At 38.9% G+C, this 19,433-nt stretch overlaps 1 protein-coding gene across 1 annotated transcript; it reads left to right on the forward strand.

The window, feature by feature from the left end:
• The first annotated feature begins 2,229 nt into the window (after positions 1-2,229).
• Positions 2,230-18,554, forward strand: LOC137188866 (cathepsin F-like). The gene is made up of 18 exons (XM_067598443.1): positions 2,230-2,645; positions 3,353-3,463; positions 4,035-4,116; positions 4,978-5,039; positions 5,228-5,300; positions 6,722-6,835; positions 6,966-7,114; positions 7,245-7,341; positions 7,467-7,547; positions 7,720-7,839; positions 8,209-8,273; positions 8,436-8,526; positions 9,119-9,177; positions 9,413-9,462; positions 15,792-15,891; positions 16,030-16,138; positions 17,104-17,212; positions 17,305-18,554. The coding sequence occupies exons 1-18, from the start codon at positions 2,400-2,402 to the stop codon at positions 17,516-17,518; spliced, it is 1,932 nt and encodes a 643-aa protein (XP_067454544.1). The 5' UTR covers positions 2,230-2,399; the 3' UTR covers positions 17,519-18,554.
• Positions 18,555-19,433: the final 879 nt, after the last annotated feature.

The following is a 19,433-nucleotide window of genomic DNA, read 5'->3' on the forward strand; positions in this document are numbered from 1 at the left end:
TGGAGGTGGAGCTAGTTTCAACTACTTAAGATACAGTTAACTAGTTTAGTCTAGTGGTTCCCAACCTAGGGGCCAGGTTCCTCAGAAATCTGAGGAGTCATTAGCTGATTAATGGGAGAGGGAAGAAGAAAAAACAAAGTTGTGACCCAAACAAAAATGTGACCCTGACTACACACTGCTTTTTGTAAGCCATCAAAAGCCAAAAAGGTTGGAAACCACTGGTTCAGCAATACAAGAAATATAAAATGGTTCAATCATCCCCATACTGGGACAAAAATTCCTGTTCAGGAATTTATAAACTGTAAGTCAACTCATGTGATTCACATGTTATTATGTCCCTGTGGTCTAGCTTACATTGGACAAGCCAAATGACCTCTTAAACAATGAATATCGGAGCACAAAACTGCAATCCATACAGGCAATATGGATTACGCAATTGCAAAACATTATGCTGAAGCAAATCACGGTTCACCTTCTTCATTAAAATTCTGTGGGACTGAGAAAGTCGTGATGCCCACTAGAGACAGAAATGTTTTGGATATACACATTCAACACCATCCCACCAAATGGTCATAATGATAATTTCAGTTTAAAATGCTTTTTAAGTTAGGACTGTTTGTAATCTATGTGTCCCTTTATTGCCATCTAGTGTAGGTTCTTAACAGTGAATCAATGATGGCCAGAAACAGTATTTTGTGAAGTTTCATATTGTATGTAATGAGGTTTAAATCAGATTAACTCTGCCCTTATATATATGACTGAATTGATCCTGTATATTTCAAATGCTCTGAAGAAGACTCTGTGTCGAAACATGTAAGTGAATTTTTGACTAGAGACTGTGTATATAAAGTAACGTGTCACTTTTTTGCCATTTAATATTTAACTCAGCACTCTTCACTTCTTTGCACTATTTGTATCCTGTTTACAGTTCACAGAAACGGTTTAACCTGTATATAGTCATTCCTTGTGTATATTTCTGAAGACTGCTGTGTTGGTATATTTGTGTAATTACACTGAGAGCCACTAAACCAGAGTCAAATTCCTTGTATGTGTAAACACACTTGGCCAATTAAGATAATTCAGACTCTCAGAAGGTCAAACTCAGCTGTGTGTACAAAATATAAGATCACAGGACAGACAGTATGTGTCTCCCTCATATGGTTATAATTAAGAGTAAGATATACACACAGCAGTAGAATAAAATAAATAGTTAAATAGTAAAATAGAAAAGTTTGTTATTATACATTGTGCAGTAATTATATAAGTATTATATAATAAAAACTTGTTATTATCCATGACGCAATGATTATATACATAGTATAAATATACTATTGACACTCGCACATCAGTTCATTGCATCAATCGACATTCGTCAGCAAGAACAACCCACATTATACAGTTACTGGCTTTATTTACACTTCTGTGTAGCTTTAGAGGGGACAATTGATTTATAAGTGTTGAAATACAGTTTTAAAAAAACTATTTAGAATTCGAAAATTGATTAGTGATTAGACATCCTCGTCCCCCACACTAAACTGGTCATTTACAGTTCCTGTGAGAACTGACTGATCAACTCACCAACCAGAGTAACTTCTGGCTTGTTACTCAATAGTTTGTTGATCCCATGTCTTGTGAAACAGTAGGCTAAAAATGACTACTGTCTACACGCCTGTATTACAGTATTTCAAATGCATACTTACAGAGGAATATACATTATTATTGTGTGCAGTGGTCTATATTTTGTTCTTGCTGGTGTGACAACCACAAACAGTTTTAATATATTGCATTATACTGATCTGGGGATTATTTTCTCCCTATCAGCCATCTATGAGAGGGTTCCCATATCTCTTCAGAAAACAGAATAGCCAGGAGGACAGTGTCACACTGGGAATAGGGTCACAATTATTTAGCTCAAGAAGTTCCATCAAGCCTCTGATCATCTTGAATGTGTGGGTAGTTTATAGTGTATCTCTCCCTTATTCCCGTCTTCTCTCTGTAAAACACATTATATCTTCTGTTTTGCTCAGTACAATCAATACAAATAAAGTTTTTTTTTTAAATGTTTGGTTTTCCAGTTGTTGCTCAGCAGCCACAAATTTGACATTGATCATTATAATGATCTATTAACCAGTTATTACGGGCGTTGTTTAAATATGGGGAATGTGGGTGTGTGCAACAGTGTGTGGGTGTTGTCTATGCTTCTTGAACACACCCCTCTTTATTATTAGTCTCCTCCCACAGGCTCATCCCAGTTTTGTTTGGCAACAACACTGTTTACCTCTTGTATAACCATTGCAGAGGTAACTTGATATCGATTTTTCTGGGAGAAAAACAAACATCCCTCTTTTTAACTGAGCGCAGACAGGACACCGGTCCCTTTTTTCTTTGTGAAGCACAACATGGTGCTCAGATATCGTCCGGTAATCCTGGGGCTGCTGGCCTTGGCCGCCGGTCTGAGCTCTGTGCTGGGGCTAGGTGAGGACCTGGACCGGCCTCTGTTCGGGCCTCCCGGCTCTCCTATCCGACTGCAAGAGTCCGACCCAGGCCTGCAGAAGGCTCTGCAGTTCGCCGAGGAGCGCTACAACCGGGGCTCCAACGCCATGCACCTCCGCAGAGTGAGCCGGATCGTCTCCGCCACCAAACAGGTACAGTTAATGAAGACGGTGGCTTCCTACGTCATGTTCATTTATTCACTATGTTGTCATAACACACGTTTTGTGATGGAGAGTACTGGTTAGTGAATTTAATACGTTGTTATTGAGCAGTAGGCGCTCAGTTCTTTGTAAACAGTGCGTCAAGCTCACGACAGTTAGCCTCACACACCGGAAACACAGCGATTTACCTTCAGATTAATAGCATAAATTGCTCCCTGCAGTAATTATTTACGCGTTCGCACAAAATGAAACCCTTCACATATCCATTATTAAATACGTGATTTATTTTTGGTACGTTGAAAAAAGTCTACACAGTAAAATTTTTCTCAATATGTTCATAGTTTCATCCTGACCGGAAGTCAATTCACTGACTCTAACTGGCTTGACAACGCTTCCAGCTGGCCTCGTCAGAGTTGTACTGCATTGTTGTCATTTATCAGCGCATCCTTCTGTGCAATATGGCCTGCTGCCACTAGCAAAAAGAAGCATCCAGATACTACAGCACAGACAATATACACTCTCTGAAAGCTTAGATTGGCTGAATGTCATTCAAATACACTCTTAGTCGTATTAAATAGCCACTTGTGTACTAGACTGCAGCAGCACAGCAGACAATGAATGCTTTGTAAAAGCAAGATTTCTGGTTTGTCAATTTAAATTCACCAATGCATGTGTGTGTGTGTCTGTCTGTTTTCCAGCTGGTTAAAGGGATCCGCTACACTATAACAGTGGAACTGAGTAACACTCAATGTAAGAAAAGCGCCATGCTCAGGACATGTGACTTCTATCCCGAAGCACACAAACTCAAGGTAGGTTGTGTGTGTGTAAGAGAGAGAGAGAATTAAGTAAAAGAGAGAAAGTAGGTCATTGTCATGGTTTGCAGAGTTCACTAAGAAGTATGTAATGTACCAAAATGGGAATGTGCGTGCGTGTGCATCTTACTGTGTATTGATTTATTATTGCAGCAAAATAGTTCTGTTTGTTCAGCAGGATGTCACCAGTCATCTGATCTTGTGACTTGAGTCTGACTTGTAGCAACCCTAAGCACACTCACAAAGTCACGCATACACAGTACTGACACATGCACGAGTGTTTTTTGTGTTTCGTTGTCTCCCTGTTTTTAGTCTTTATAGTGGAAACCTATTCCTGGTTTTAAAAACATCTTAACCCTAATCCTAGAAGGAAAAGCTCTAAATGGAGCTGCTTGACCCTTACAGCTCCATTTAGACAGAAATAACTTGTCTGATGTTGTTTGCTCTGGCTGCAGTGTGTTAAAACACATGATTCCTCCTTTTAAATCAATTTCCAACACTGAATATGTATTGTAATACACTGTTAATGATATAAAATATCTCTGTTCTCTGTGTGTTTGTTTGTTAGACGGAGGTGTGTCTGTTTGAAGTGTGGGACGTTCCCTGGCAGGGCACTTCAACTCTGCTTAAACAGAAGTGCCAACCTAAAGGTCAGTCAGCAGCTTGTCAGCAGACAAATAGACCATATCAATCATTCAACATCTAAGGTTCACGGCTTTTCCTCTGGTCAAAATATAGACCACTGGATAATTGTATTCAATGTATTCAATTTAGTGTTTGTGTGTTTTCATTGTTATCCTATGATGCTTTGCTTTCTCTGTAACGGTGGCACTATCTTACATGATCACGTTGGCCCCATAAAACTAGTTGAAACAATGACCATACAGAAAATAATCTTTAAAATGCTATTTTACATCGTTATTATAAAGACGAACACACAGATAATATAATGAATAATTGATTTGTTAGTAGTCATTGGCACTGATCCATCCAAGCAGCGTGAGAACACACTGCTCAGGAGGTAAAAACATACTTGATGCTCATGTTCCCTTCAGTTTTAACCTTGGTTTGAATCACGTTACACCAAGTAAATTTACATGTTTCCAGAAAAAAAAAACGGCTTGATTTGACCTTCATTACCCAGTTATTATGTAATGCTAATGTTTACCGACCTGGTCGATAAGTGATGCTTTATACCAAAAAGGAAAAAAAAGATGAAAGGTTGAATACTGGTGAGTCCAACTTTCTCTGGACAGAGCTCTCCCACTCTACTGTTTAACCTGAAAATCCTAAAAATATATATTTTTTGCTCTCTATGCATGTAAATTTTGCCAAAACTGACAGCTTATTTAAGGCACCTCTCTGTTGTAGCCCTGCTTTGTGATATACACACATTTCTATTTATTCCTCTCTAATACGAGAGGCATTACTGGTCTTTTGAACAAATAAATATAAGTTTTCTTTACATTGACGCTTACAGTACACACTTTCCTGGATTTCTTTCTTATCAGCCGAACCTCAAGTCGAAGAGACCAACAAGGTCGAGGATCCATCCACCAGCGAGCCTCTGGAGGTGAAAATAATGTCATGTTCAAATCAATAACAGTACAGACAACAAACATGTTGATGTTAACGTTCATCTTGCTGCCTCTTTCTTACTCCAACAGTCCATTTGTTGAGTAAACAGCAAACATCAATAATCAACCGAGGATGAGGCTCGTGTTGTTGATTCTGTGTGTCTGTCTGCTCTTTATCTGTTAGGAGTCTGTCAAGCTGCTGGGCCAGTTCAAAGAGTTCATGGTAAAATACAATAAGGTCTACAGCAGCCAGGAGGGTGAGTGTCTGACACGTACAGTATATACAGCACATACCAAACATAGCAGTTACATTGTGTGTCACATTCCTGCCTGCTTCCGTCAAACCTACTACTCACAGCAACAATAAAAGCCCTTCATCCTAAATGAAATCCTAAACACAAGACTAAGTAGCCTTCAAAGCTAATCATTGTGTTATTCTGAAAATGACTAACTCTAGATTAGTTTAGTGGTTTAATGTCAAAATACTGCTGTCTGGAGGGGGGGGGGGGGGTGTGTAGAGAAACCAACATTTTCACTGCATTTTTACTTGTCAAACACAGGTGCAACTAATTACATCACTAATTGCTGCATTGCATTGATATAATTAGTGGAGGCAAGCCGTAATTAATGTTACCAGCTGCACCTGTGCCTTTCCCGCTATTAGTCAAAATATCTACTGGAAAAAAAGTCTATAAATCTGATTTATTTGGGAACAACTAAAGAAACAAGAGTCCTCTAATCTGTCTGTTTCTACTTAATGTTTCGTTAGGGAAGTTTAGGGTGGGGCTTGTTAATTTTTGTTTGTTGTTTTGGGCATTGCTCAACTCTGAAGCTTCTGAAAATTAACTGCTACAGTGTGAACTTTGGTGTTTGTTGGGCTGACCATTCTTGGGGAAGAATGGGGGCTCTAAGCGTGTTGTGTCCACGTTTCCCCTAAACTGGGGACATAACAGATGGAAAACAGGCAATGCCCATCAACTAAACATCAAATCTAAAAGACTTATCTCTCTTTCTTTCAAGTTCATTGACAATATAGCCGGAGAGTATTTTGTTTCTTAAAGCTTTGATTGTTTGTGCAAAATTACATTTAAATATTTGAACTAATTAGAAACATGCGTGAAAATAAACATGATTGTTTTTAAATCAATCAATAAATAAACTAGGTTCAGTGTCTAACTAGTTTTCTCCAGTATTTGTTGATAAAAATGCAATCAGTTTATGTTACATCTCAGCACTGCAATGAATGCAATTTGAGAGATCAAAATTAAAAGATAAACAGACATAGACAGAGAAACTGTTCATGTTTCAGCCAGAAAGAATATATCATCAGTAAAATATCAGATAAGGACTGACTGGTTAATTAACAGAAGGCTGGAGTGATACTGACTTTCTAGCTTTAATAATTGAGTGATTTATTGCCTATTGGAATAAAACATTGTTCTTATCACAGAGAAAATGAGTTTAATATATTCCAAATATCACTACAAGAGACGTCGTCACTGGTTAGTTTACATTCAGCTTTATGAGCAAGAAAACTACAAGAAATAGCAACTTACTCACTGGAATTTGTTCTGTCACCTAAAATGTAAAAAAAATATAAACAGAGCAATTAAATTTGTCTTTGATTGTGAAGTGTCAATTTTTAAATTTTTAAAAATGTGTTGATTTGACTCTGCAGAGGCAGACCGTCGTTTGCGCATCTTCCATGAGAACCTGAAGACTGCAGAGAAGATCCAGTCTTTGGATCAGGGCTCAGCAGAGTATGGTGTCACCAAGTTCAGTGACCTAACTGGTGTGTATATATTTCCCCCATGAGGAAATGCATCTTGTGCTTTCCATGTGTTTCATCAGCGTTTCTTCAAAAAAGATCTTCTTGAGTAACACAAACAGCATGACTGCTTTCTCCTTCTGCTTTTCTCCAGAGGAAGAGTTTCGCTCTACTTACCTGAACCAACTACTGAGCCAGTGGACTCTTCACCAGCCAATGAAACCGGCCTCTCCTGCACGAGGCCCCGCCCCTGACAGCTGGGATTGGCGAGAACATGGAGCTGTCAGTTCTGTTAAGAACCAGGTGCCAACAAGCAGAGTTAATTTTAGGGCAGTCACCCTAAATAGCATGCCACTAATGAATAAGTGATACCTTCTGCCTACTTCATGCTGATTACACTGTGTGTGTGTGTGTGTGTGTGTCTTTCTTTCAGGGTATGTGTGGATCTTGCTGGGCATTTTCTGTCACAGGCAACATTGAAGGCCAGTGGTTTCTGAAAAATGGAACATTACTGTCATTGTCTGAACAAGGTAACATACACACTATCACATGTAATACGATAATTCAGTAACTTTCTCCTTCAGAAGAAATTGTAATGTTGATAGTTAAAGATAAAAGCAGTGATGTGATTGGTCCATTGATTTGTCCCTCGCAGAGCTGGTTGACTGTGATGGGCTGGACCAGGCGTGCAGAGGCGGGCTGCCATCAAATGCTTATGAAGCCATTGAGAAGCTGGGTAAGAAAGAAATGGATGGAGGACAAGTGATGTGTGCAACCGTTTTGCTTCTCTGTGCTGAGAGGATGATATATGTGCATTTATTACAGTGATTTATGCTGAGAAAAGAGGTGGAAATGGCGCTTAGTGCAAGTTGTAACCTTTTAATCTTCATCCTCCGTGTGTGGTTAAGGTGGTCTGGAGTCAGAGAGCGACTACTCGTACACCGGGCACAAGCAGAGGTGTGACTTCACCAGCGGGAAGGTGGCCGCCTACATCAACAGCTCTGTGGAGCTTTCTAAAGATGAGAGAGGTGAGTGGACCCAGTGAACAAGGAGGAGATGAAGAAGAAAGAAGGACAAAATGCTGATAAATATGTCAAAAATAAATACGAGGTTTTTTTTAAATCACACTAATTAGATCCTGTGAACAAAGAGCAATGACACAACTCCAACAAAGTGTCTTTTTCCATTTCAAAGACAAATAAGTACGCTAATAGGTGTTGATGTCACGAGTATATTTGTTTCAATTTTAGAGATGTATACATACTGAACATGCACTTACTCATATGCATGCATCCACTTGGTGTTCCTAGCATTTGGACTTCTATTAGAAAATCCAATTTTGTGTGTGTCAGTTTGAAACTAGTGGCTGTGACTGATTTTAATTTCCTTTCCCTCAGAAATTGCAGCTTGGCTGGCTGAGAACGGACCAATCTCTGTTGCTCTGAATGCCTTTGCCATGCAGGTAAGTAGTTGATCCCTGTCATCATCTTTATATTGTTAAGACGTCAAGAAATAACAGTTTTTTTTGTCACAGTGCATCTCATTTTTCACTATAATTTAATTATTAGCAAATAACCATATATTAATTACCACATTCAATTAATTTTGCTTTGCCTCTCTGTAGTTTTACAGGAAGGGTGTGTCTCATCCTATGAAGATCTTCTGCAACCCCTGGATGATCGACCACGCTGTGCTGATGGTGGGATATGGAGATCGTAAGTGATTTTTATCCCCTGTTGGAGTTCTTTTTTTACACCTGAGAACCAAAGCCAACAGAAAGATAGATTTGTTTATCCTGTTTGTGGTCATGCGTCAAAATATGTAGCATATCAACACAAAAGATTATTGTTTATGTGAATCAAGAAGTCCTTCTCGATTCACAAAAACAATAATCTTTTATGTATTGAAATTGGGTGGAATTAGTAAAAATACATTCTTATACATAATATCCATCTTACATGCATCATTACCAGCCCTCACAGTGCCTATCCTCCTAGTGCACCATACCAGCATTTCTCTAAAATACTAAACAGTTGCAAGCGAGAGAGAAAAAAACGCTCTGCACCTCAGGAAAATGTGATTTTCTTTGTACAGTGTGATCATACAAATATAGAACCAAAGTGTTGAGAAGAGTACGTCACTGCAGATGGCTATTGCCTAGATGCATCATGTGATATGATGCAGTGCTTACTAAAGTTATTTACTGTGAATCTCTCACTGTATATGAATGTCATATTTTACATAAACATGGCAGTAGACTATAGTGTGAGTCACACTGCTGTGGTATTGATGTTTTTGTCTTTTCAGGTAAAGGTATCCCATTCTGGGCCATCAAAAACAGCTGGGGGGAGGATTATGGAGAGCAGGTAAGAGAGCCCCACCTACTAACTTCGCACAGAGTGTAAAAATCCTTCAAAGTTTGTGGATTAGAGAAAGATGAAACAATGCCTTGAGAGTTTGGAAAATAACACCCATACAGTCTAAATTAATCCACTATCACAGCCCTTCAAAGCTTCAGGTGTGTCCTGGACTTATTTGTAATGTTCCACAGTGTGAGACCACTGTTTGTGTTTTGACTATCTCTCTCTCTTTCTCATGCAGGGTTACTACTACCTATACAGGGGGTCCAATGCATGTGGGATCAACAAGATGTGCTCATCTGCTGTAGTCAACTAAACCACTAACACCACATATTTACACACACACACACACACACACACACACACACACACACACACACACAAACACACATACATGCAACAGCTGACCACACTTTCACACTACTTACATACACATTTGATCCAGAATGCATGAAGATCAAAGTCAGACACAAACATAGGTCCTCTTGACTTTCCCATTCAGCCAGACTAGTGTTTCACCTTCCATACCTCACACCTCATGACGATTTACCAAAAACTTGCCAGCTCTTATAAAGCTAGTTTTGCTAAACTACTGAAATTTTAGTAATTTTAAAGATTTTGTGTTTGCATTTCATTCCGTTAGTCCTGCAGGTCATAATGAATTCCTTTTTTTTAGATGGTATTGGTTTTAAGTTTGCTCATCTTTCCTCACAGTAACTGAGCCCATGTCTGATAAAAAGGATGCACTAATAGTAGTTTAACTGCTGTCTTGTTAGTTCTCTTGAATGTTTAGTTACCAGTGTTTGTGGTTATGTTATGTAGTATTTGAGATGGAGCTTTTGACAGATGGGGGTTTTACCTTATTGGTCTGCACATTACTACATAACTACAGTGCAATTGTAATAACAGCAGTGAGACAGTGAGAAATAAATCAAGGTTCAATAAAGAAGTGTGGAATCCCATTCTTTGTTTTTTGTGTCCTTTTTTTTCCAGGCACTGGAGTATCACGTAAAAATTTAACTCAAACAAACACAATATTGAATTGATTATACTGTAATTAGATTATACTGTGTTTGTATATCAGGAATGGGAGATATCCGATTTTATTGTGTATGGAGATGAAAACCCTCATGATAATTTAATCGTGATAAATTTCCATTATCGTGATATCATGAATCCTCACCTGAATGACTTGAAAAAGCTGTCTAGCTCACTAATGTACAGTCCTATTGATTTCCTGATGAGGGCCCGAGCACGAAAGTGCCAGGGCCCAACGGTCCAATGTACTTTTTGTATATTTTTAACTTATATGCATTATTGTAGGGTCTATGGCTCATGCTGTGCACTCACTCATTCATTCATGAATAAATATTTTTGTATGTTTATAACCATCAGCATCCATCATTTGACTGAACAGGTCTGATGAATCAATGACAGTCTCCCCATTGATCATTGACGGAGGGGATCTGGTGTTATTGTTATGTGGAGTCATGGCTTACTACTATTTCTAGCTACTATTGCTAGCTGCCCTAGCATCTCTTTCATCCACCAAAGTGGCTGGCGCATCTCAGTGGCCGGCACTTTCACTAGATCTTGTTACGGTTAACAATTTTGAGCAAATAAAAAACTTAACATCACTGTTTTTCCTCACCCTTTGCAACTAGGTTGTTACCTATACTGTGAACAACTGGACTGCATTTAGAAGAAATTATTAAAGCTTAACAATTTCAAGCGAATTTGCCGGAGACAGCAGAGCAGCAAAAACTTCCTGTTCTTTCACAAGGCGAGGGCTATGTGAGAAAAGTCAGGCCAAGCCATTTAGAGGAAGAGTAGGGCGTAAATTCGCGTCCAGAATGCTGCTAACGCAACGCCACTAACACACTGTTAGCATAGCCTGTTAGCACCTGCTAACGCCAATGAAAAATACATAAAAAAGCTCACAAGCTTATTAAATCTGTATCTATGGAGCTGTGTGAAAGTTAATCATGGATCTTCTCTAAGAAATGGAACAAAACCAGCTCATGCATCATGGTAGACGGGCTGGAAATAAAGCTGTTAACGTTAGCTAGCCCGATTCACTCAACACTCAACAGTTCATAAAAACTGTCACATTCAGTGGGTCAGTCAAACTGTCAGGTTTTATTGTGTTTTATGTGAGCAGTCCACTTTCAGAAAAGGACAGCAGTATTAAATCTCAGCATTTTTTTCAAGAATTGGATTCTGCACACAAGAAGTTAGCGGGTCTTCCTGTCCACCCACCAGAGTAACACATACCATTGACTGTACTGATAAAATTAAAATAAAGAAATAAAAATAAGGACAAAATCTTGTGAATAAATGTTGAGTAATTTAGTGATTATGATTAAAAAATGAATATCAAATGAGAAAAAACAATACAGTTTCTGTGTTCCCAAGTCCTTACTGACAGAAAAAAAATGTGGTGCAGGCATGAAAGATACTTCCAGATGAAATACATTAGTTTGAAAGTCGTGCTGAGTGTCACGAAAAAAATGTAAAATTCGTGTCCATGTACACAAATCTATAGATTACATTTTGTGACTATTTCACGAACTGCCGTGAGACTTGGTTGCCACCTCACATTGTGGGGAATTTACTTGAAAATGAAAAAATGTCATTATCTACAGTACTGTGCAAAAGTTTTAGGCACTAAAAGTAAAGTGAATATGCTCACAAAAATAATGCTGTAAATTGTTTTTCTTTATAAATTAAATTCATACAAAGTTCAGTACAGAAAAAAAAACCTTAATCAAATCAATATTTGCTGTGACCAAGCTTTTGGGCAGGTGGGTTGTTCCAAGCATTCTGGAGAATTTGCCACAGTTCTTCTGTGAATTTAAGCGGTCTCATTTCTTCTTTCTCTCCATGTGATCCCAGACTGACTCCATGATGTTGAGATCAGGGCTCTGTGAGGGCCAAGCCATCTGTTGCAGGATTCCTTGTTCTTCGAATCACTGAAAATAGTTCTTTATGTCTCTGGCTGTATGTTTGGGGTCGTTTTCATGCTGCAGAATAAATAATATTATATAAATAAAGAACTGTTCAGACACCTCTGGTATTGTGTTATGGATATGAATCTAAACATCTAAAGTGCCTAAGACTTTTACACAGTACTATATATTCATGTTTGAAATATTTAATTGTCATGATAGTTAATAGTTTAATTTAATTTTGTAATAATTACATAGCTTTGTTATGGGGTTTGGGCTATATATATCATATCTGAAGTAAACATGGCAGTAGACTATAGTGTGAGTCACACTCCTGTGTTGGAGAGCATGGTATATTCATGAAGAGCAGAGCATCATGGTCTCTGGTGGAAGTCAGCAACCTGCTACGAAGCCAACGTGTCACCCACATGTGTCCCATGTTGGTGTTGTCCTGCGCTGGAGTGACCTGGTTGGCCACAGGATCGAGTTCATTGATATCTTTGGTGAAAAGCTTGATTATCTTCATCCCGTGACGCACCTGAATGGTGAGTACATTCACTTTATGCTGGAGCTCTTCCTCCTGCAGATCAGCTTTAGGCTGCTCATCTGCAAACGGGCCCTTTTCTGTTATCAACTTCTTCTTGTCGGGCCTTATTTACCTGACTCAATGACTCATTCTCTTGCTTCATTGCATTACAGTTGCATTCAAAGGCTTTGAGTTGTTGCAGAATACTTTTGAGTTCCTGGACTTGTTGTTGCAAGGCCCCGTCTTTTTGTCTCATGGCCTCTTGGGCATCACGCAAGTTTTTGGTGAGTTCCTGGACTTGTTGCTGCAGGGACTCATTTTCTGTCTTCACTATATCACAGTGATCTTCAAAGACTTTTAGTTTTTGCAGAGTTTTTTTGACCTCCTGAAGTTCTTGTTCCAGGGTTATATTTTTTTGTCGCGTGGACGTGTTTTTTTTGACTCATTTCATTGTAGTTGTGTTCGAAGCCTCTGAGCTCTTCCACCAGAACATTTTTCAGCTCCTGAGCTTTTTCTCGAAGAGCCTCATTTTTTGTCTCATTGCTTGGTCTCCATTACACAACCTTGTCTTGACCTCTTGAAGTTCCTGTTCCAGGGCCTTGTTTTGTTCGCTCATAGACTCACTTTCCTGCTTCATTATGTAATAATTATGCTCAAATACTTTAAACTCTTGCAGGATTTTGTTTGCCTCAGAACCTGTTGTTGCAGAAACTCTTTTTTTTTTTTTCATGGCATCATTCTCATTTAGAAACTTTTTCTTCTGCTGTTGCGTTTCCTCTTGTAGGCTGCAAATTTGCCGTATCATGCTGTTTTTTTCAGTTTGGAACGTTGTGTTCAGTTTCCGAAGGGTGTGCTGCATGTCATGTCCTTGTTGTCTCAAAAGCAGGTTTTCTTGTTTCAATACATTATAGTTCCATAGTGAGTCTTTTAGCTGCAGAACTTCTTTTTGCAGAGTGTCATTTTGCTGCCTCATGGTCTCTTTCTCTGCCACATTTATGTTCAGCTCCTCAATTTTTTGGTGCAAGGTCGTCCTCTCAATTTCAAAGTCATTTAATTTAATCTGCACCTCACTGTTCTGTTTTTTAAGACCCTCAATTTCTTTGCACATGGCCTCATTTTCACTGCCCAGGGTGTCAATGTTGTTGTGGAGAGCCTCGTTCTCTGCATAAAACACCTCATTCTCTATTTGGAGGGCCTTTTTTTCTTGTTCCTAGAGTGCCAATTTGGTTGGCTGTTGATGTATGTAAGGAAGGAATCATTTTCTCTTTGGAGAACCTTGTTCCTTCTCCAGAGGTCCCTGTTGTCTCTGAGCAAGGCTGCGTTGTCAGCACTTAGAGCCTGGAGAGTAACTGGCTGCTCGTGCTGACTCATTTTCTGCTCTCTGTCTGTAGAAAACGATGCTATCAATTAACAGCTGTGTTTTGTATAAAACAAGCGTGTATTGTCAGCTATTTTTGCTGGACCTTGGTTTTGAGGTTGTGTCTTCAGCTTTTGGACCCTGTGAAAACAGTTTAACTTCTGCTTTTTTTTGCTGCGTTTGTGTGATATGGGTAAGTTAACATCTACAGCCTATGTATGTACGGGATAATGTTACAAAGCAGCCGCCAGCTGGTAGTGGCAAAAGTAAACAAGGTAACTAAACGCCAACATACATAAACTTTATTAGTTGACCCACATGTTTCAGCTTGTGGCCTTCATCAGGGTCATCTCGGCTTGTGGCCTTCATCAGGGTCATCTCGGCTTGTGGCCTTCATCAGGGTCATCCTGGTCACAAGCCGAAATGCATCGGTCAACTAATAAAGTTGTTCCTCATACTTCAAGTGTTCCGGGAGTTCTCATCTTTCTAGACTTATTTCCCTTCTCCGTGCACCTTGGAAGTAGGTGAAGTTGTGCCAGAGACCCTCACTCTGCATCTACAGATAAATGTGGAGTAGAAGGTACGATATTTCCCTCTGAAATGTGGTTGTGTGGAAGTATAAAGTAGCATCAAATGGAAACACTGAGGTAAAGTACAAGTACCTCACCACCACTTAAGTCCAGTACTTCAGTGAATGCACTTAGTTACCTTCCACCACTGCGGACAACTACAATTCCATAGTGACCTATATGAAAGGTGTGTTGAAAAATCATTTAACTTAATGAACATGCATTATTATGGTGGTTGGGCCTTCAATTGGTAGTTTCCTGATAAGTCAGAAATTCAGAAATAAATAATGAAAATTTAAAACTGTCATGAATAAAGAAGCATATTTACCTCATATATCTGTGTAACCTGGTGTAGTACGTCAGGAAAGGCACTGCATGTCATGCTAGTGATCTTGAATGCCGCTCAGATTGAGTGAAAAGAAACTCTATATCCCATAATGCAAGGCGCTGTAGCGGAAGAACTAGACCAACAAAAATCTGTTTTATACAGTATTGAGTTACTGATATTGTCAGACAACAAATAGCAATAGATGTTGAAGTAGCGGATGATATGAATTGTTAAGTGTGATGCTAAACCCTCGCACCGTCTATTAAACCCTCAGATTTAAAAAGAAAAGGTAAATGACGTCACACCGGAAGTGTAACCTAGCAGTTGCTGTTGTCAGAAAACAGGAGCGCATGTGGTTCCACTTCACTGATAATACAACTCAACGCTTCTTTAAACTAAAACATCGAAGAGACAATAATTATCTTCTTTACTTCAAGGTAGTTATATACGTTACTAATCTGGCTGATCGTAGAGATACGTTTTGAGATAGCTAACGTTAGCTAAGTCAGCTAAATTATTGGACTACTGTGTTAGCGTTAAATAGAAGGAAAACTGCTATTTGCTAACATTTCTAGCTAACTAAGCGAAGCGGTTGTGAATTACCACGACTGAAATCAGCCAAGTAGCAAAGGTTTTGTAAAAGTTGCCATATCTGAAAACTTATATGAGTTCAACACGTTTGTCACGACTTTTGTAGTTTGATGAATCTCTTGTTTTGTTTTATTATCTCCTCGTTGTATCGTTTGTTGACCACAGCCTGACATTTTCAGTTCAACAGCACCTCACACACCATCTATCCTCCTCTTGTCCTCTTGTCCTCTTGTCCTCTTCTCTATTCCCCTTCTCCCCTCTTCTCTCCTCTTCTTTCCTCAGCTGGCGAGGGAAACTGAAGCTCACCATTTATAATGTCACAGGCCACCAAACGCAAACATGTTGTCAAGGAGGTTCTTGGAGACTTTGTCACGCCCACAGAGAACCAGCAGATTGTGAAGGTTAGCCATGAATACACTGCACTGGATTTAACATATTTACAGCAAACAGCTACTCACACTTACTTACTTACTTAGGGACATCGCAATACCCAGCAAGATATTTTTCTTACTCTCCATCCTCTAACACTGCGCTTGTAGGTTATCAGTAGCCGTGGTAACAACCTCCATGAGACTGTCACGGCTCAGGGTGAGACCTTCCTGGTGAGCATGCCCACCAAGTTTCGCAAGAACATCTGGATCAAGAGAGGTAAGTGGTGGATGTTAACATTACAGAGAGCAGTCAGAATCAATCAACCATCTTAAAAATTTAAACACTGTATATACATAGAACAAGTCATTTCTTCATGGTTATCAGTGTCTTTCCATCACTCCTACCATGATCTGAATGATGGTAATAAGGTGTAGAACTACAATTCATAACTTTTACCTTAATTAAAGTTGTTTATGGCACAATAATATAGATGATGACTTGATTAAATGGAAATTCGTATGTCTAAACATTTGCATAAATCGCTGTTTTGTGTGCTAATCCTGTTTCTCAAGCTGGTTGTAGTAGCAATGGCCTCAGTATGGTGTTGCAGTGAGAACTGCTTTGATTTCACAGGGGAATTGCAACATTTATGCTGCACACAAGATGGCACCATTTAGATACTGCAGACAGGACTTAAAAACTGACTGAGAATTAGGAAACAAGTGGCAGCGTTTCACTCAGAGAAATGCCATGTGAATTTGCAATATTAGTTTTTGTTACAATTAGAAACTTAGTCAATATTTATCATGATATAACCCTGAAACATTCTCTGTAGTGATGTGTGAAGCTTGAGGTTGTGCTCTTTTATTTCACACAGGCGCTTAAATGCACTGCAAAAGTATAATTAGTTGGATATTTTTTAATGGACCTACTGATATCTTCTCCAGAAAAGTATTTCCCCCAATTCAATGTGCTTACGTACAGTACGCTACTACAAGCATGGGCACAAAACACTTGCCAGTTTTATATACATGTGGGATTTTGACTCAGTGTTAAACTAATCTGTTAAAAAAAAAAAATGCTGTTTTGAGAGTTTAGCATTTGGTGCAGTTAAGACATCATTATGATATCCGTATGAGAGGTCAAGATCAGTCAGTGGTGTGATGATAAATTTGGTGAGGCTTCTCTTCAGCCAGCTTCACTTTGATTCACATTTCAATTATTTGTTGTCTCATCTCAAGGTGACTATGTGATTGTGGATCCTATTGAAGAAGGTGAGAAGGTGAAGGCAGAGATCAGCTTCATTCTCTATAAAGATCACATTCAGTACCTGCAAAAACAGCAGCTCTGGTGAGTAGGGACCCAAATGCATGATACAGCCAGCATCTTTTTTGAGAAGTGTAACTGAGCCTGTTGTGATTTTGTCTCGTGTCTCCCTTCAGGCCAGAAGGTTTTAATGAGGAGCCGCCAGCGCAAGACAAAACAAACAAACAGCAAGACGAGGAGAAAGACGAGGCAGAGGACGTCAGCGACTCTGAGGACGATGAGAGTGATCTGTTTGTGAACACCAACCGCTGTAACTACCAGTACAGCGAGAGCGAGGAGGAGGACAGTGAAGATGAGGACGAAGAGGAAAGGACAGAAAATGGTTCATAGAGGGATTGTGAAGGCACAGACAATCGAGAGAGAGAGAGAGAGAGAGAGAGAGTTGTGAAAATCATCTGACAGTTTGCTCGTCTGAGCTGCTGTTATCACTGACTGATGTGATGATGTTCACAGACGTTCACTGTGATGTAACAGCTTCCTCTGAAGTTCTTATATGGCAGCCAGTCGGGGGACATGAAACGACTGGGCTCATTGAACGAGCTCATTCTTGATGTTTTTTTAAAAAGGAGGGGGGCGTGTGTGACTCCCACACCAGACTTGAACTTAATGGAAATAAATAAGTCGTTCTTGTAAAAGTGATTCCAAAAATCTGTAATGTTGACTGACATTGAAGAAGTAACTAGTGATTTTCATGTCAAATTTAAATTCTGCTGCAAAATTTCCACTTTTTTTCCCCCATTTTCTACGACAAACTAAAGCATGTTTATATATTGACCTTCAGTGGAGCCATGACTATATAACCAAACATTTCTTATCTATGTAACATAGTTGATAACAATCAAACTCTCAATTTTTCTTGCATATACATCACAGAGTAGAGAACATTTGCTGGGTAATATTGATCCATTCCTCCTCCTTTGTAAAACAAACTAAATGTTTTAAAGTCAGATAAAATATATCACTAAATAATTGTTATCAACACTGACAAGACACAGGTTTGTATCTGATTGTTGTTTCTGGTATTGAGATAGTAGTCCAGGGAGTGGCTGGAATTTAAACACCGTACCAGTTTTACCAGTCTTCTGATAAACAGAGCTGCAAATTGGTGAGTTGGCACCACCCTTTCACACAATGCCTTGTATTGCTGATTGTATTGATTTTATTTTCAAATGAATGCTGCCGACACCATTGATGATTTAGTTTGTCATAAGTAAGTGAAGGTCTTTTCAAATTTCTCAAATGCCTCATAATTTAGTGACATTCCATACTCAGTTGCTGATTTTGGTGTGTTATGACAAAGGTTATGCACATTTTTGAACTGTGAAGTCATCACTTGGACATTAAATCCTCCTGTCTTCCAAGAATATCAATGTGAACGGGATGTTCTGTCTTGAAAATATTTTCATTTCTCCATACTAATATTTTTAGCCAACATATACAGTATATAACATTAGATTCTTCCTTTAAAACATAACTATTGCACATAGAGGTTGTATTGATGTATTTTAATATTTAAAAAATGTACCTGTAGGACATTTTAGTTAAAACACTCAAAACAAGAAGCTCTACATAAAAATATTCATATAAAACAACATTTGCAAAACATTTACAGTTAAGTCAGCTCATGGAGTTAATAGACTGTTCGTAGTTAAAAGCTCTTGAACAACAACAGCTCATTCTGCTTCCCAGAGGGCATTTTCTCCTGGCTCAGGTGAAACCACATCAGTATCTGTCAGAGATTCAGAAAGCTGAAAACTCCATCTGCTGCTGCTTGGCACCAGCCAGCGATTGAATTAATCTGTCATCATTTCTGACGCACATTAAAGCTGAATATCCACCCTCTGTCTGTCAATACATACTGAAGACCACATCACCCTTCCCGACCACACGCCTTTGTGGAGCAGGTTTCTCTTTTGCTGTTTGTCGGCCACAAAAACAGTATGTACGGAACAGAAAGGATGTAGGAAACATATTCCCATAGTATTTTTTCCTTGTGATGACAAATTAGTTATGAAGAAACAAATGTGTTTAAAGGTTCTGCATTGTTTTCATACTAGCATGTCACTGGGGAGTCTTTAATAGTTGCTTAAGCAAAGCAGGATACAGAAAAGTCCAATTGGCTATTACAAAGTTATTTTCACAGAAATAAAACAGTGTACTGATATACTGATATCTTAATGCCATATGAAAGAACCAGGAATACTTGACAGCAATGTACAATCATAGATTTTACAACTGGTTTTCA

The sequence above is a fragment of the Thunnus thynnus genome, chromosome 9, assembly GCF_963924715.1.
Source record: "Thunnus thynnus chromosome 9, fThuThy2.1, whole genome shotgun sequence".
NCBI lineage: Eukaryota > Metazoa > Chordata > Actinopteri > Scombriformes > Scombridae > Thunnus > Thunnus thynnus.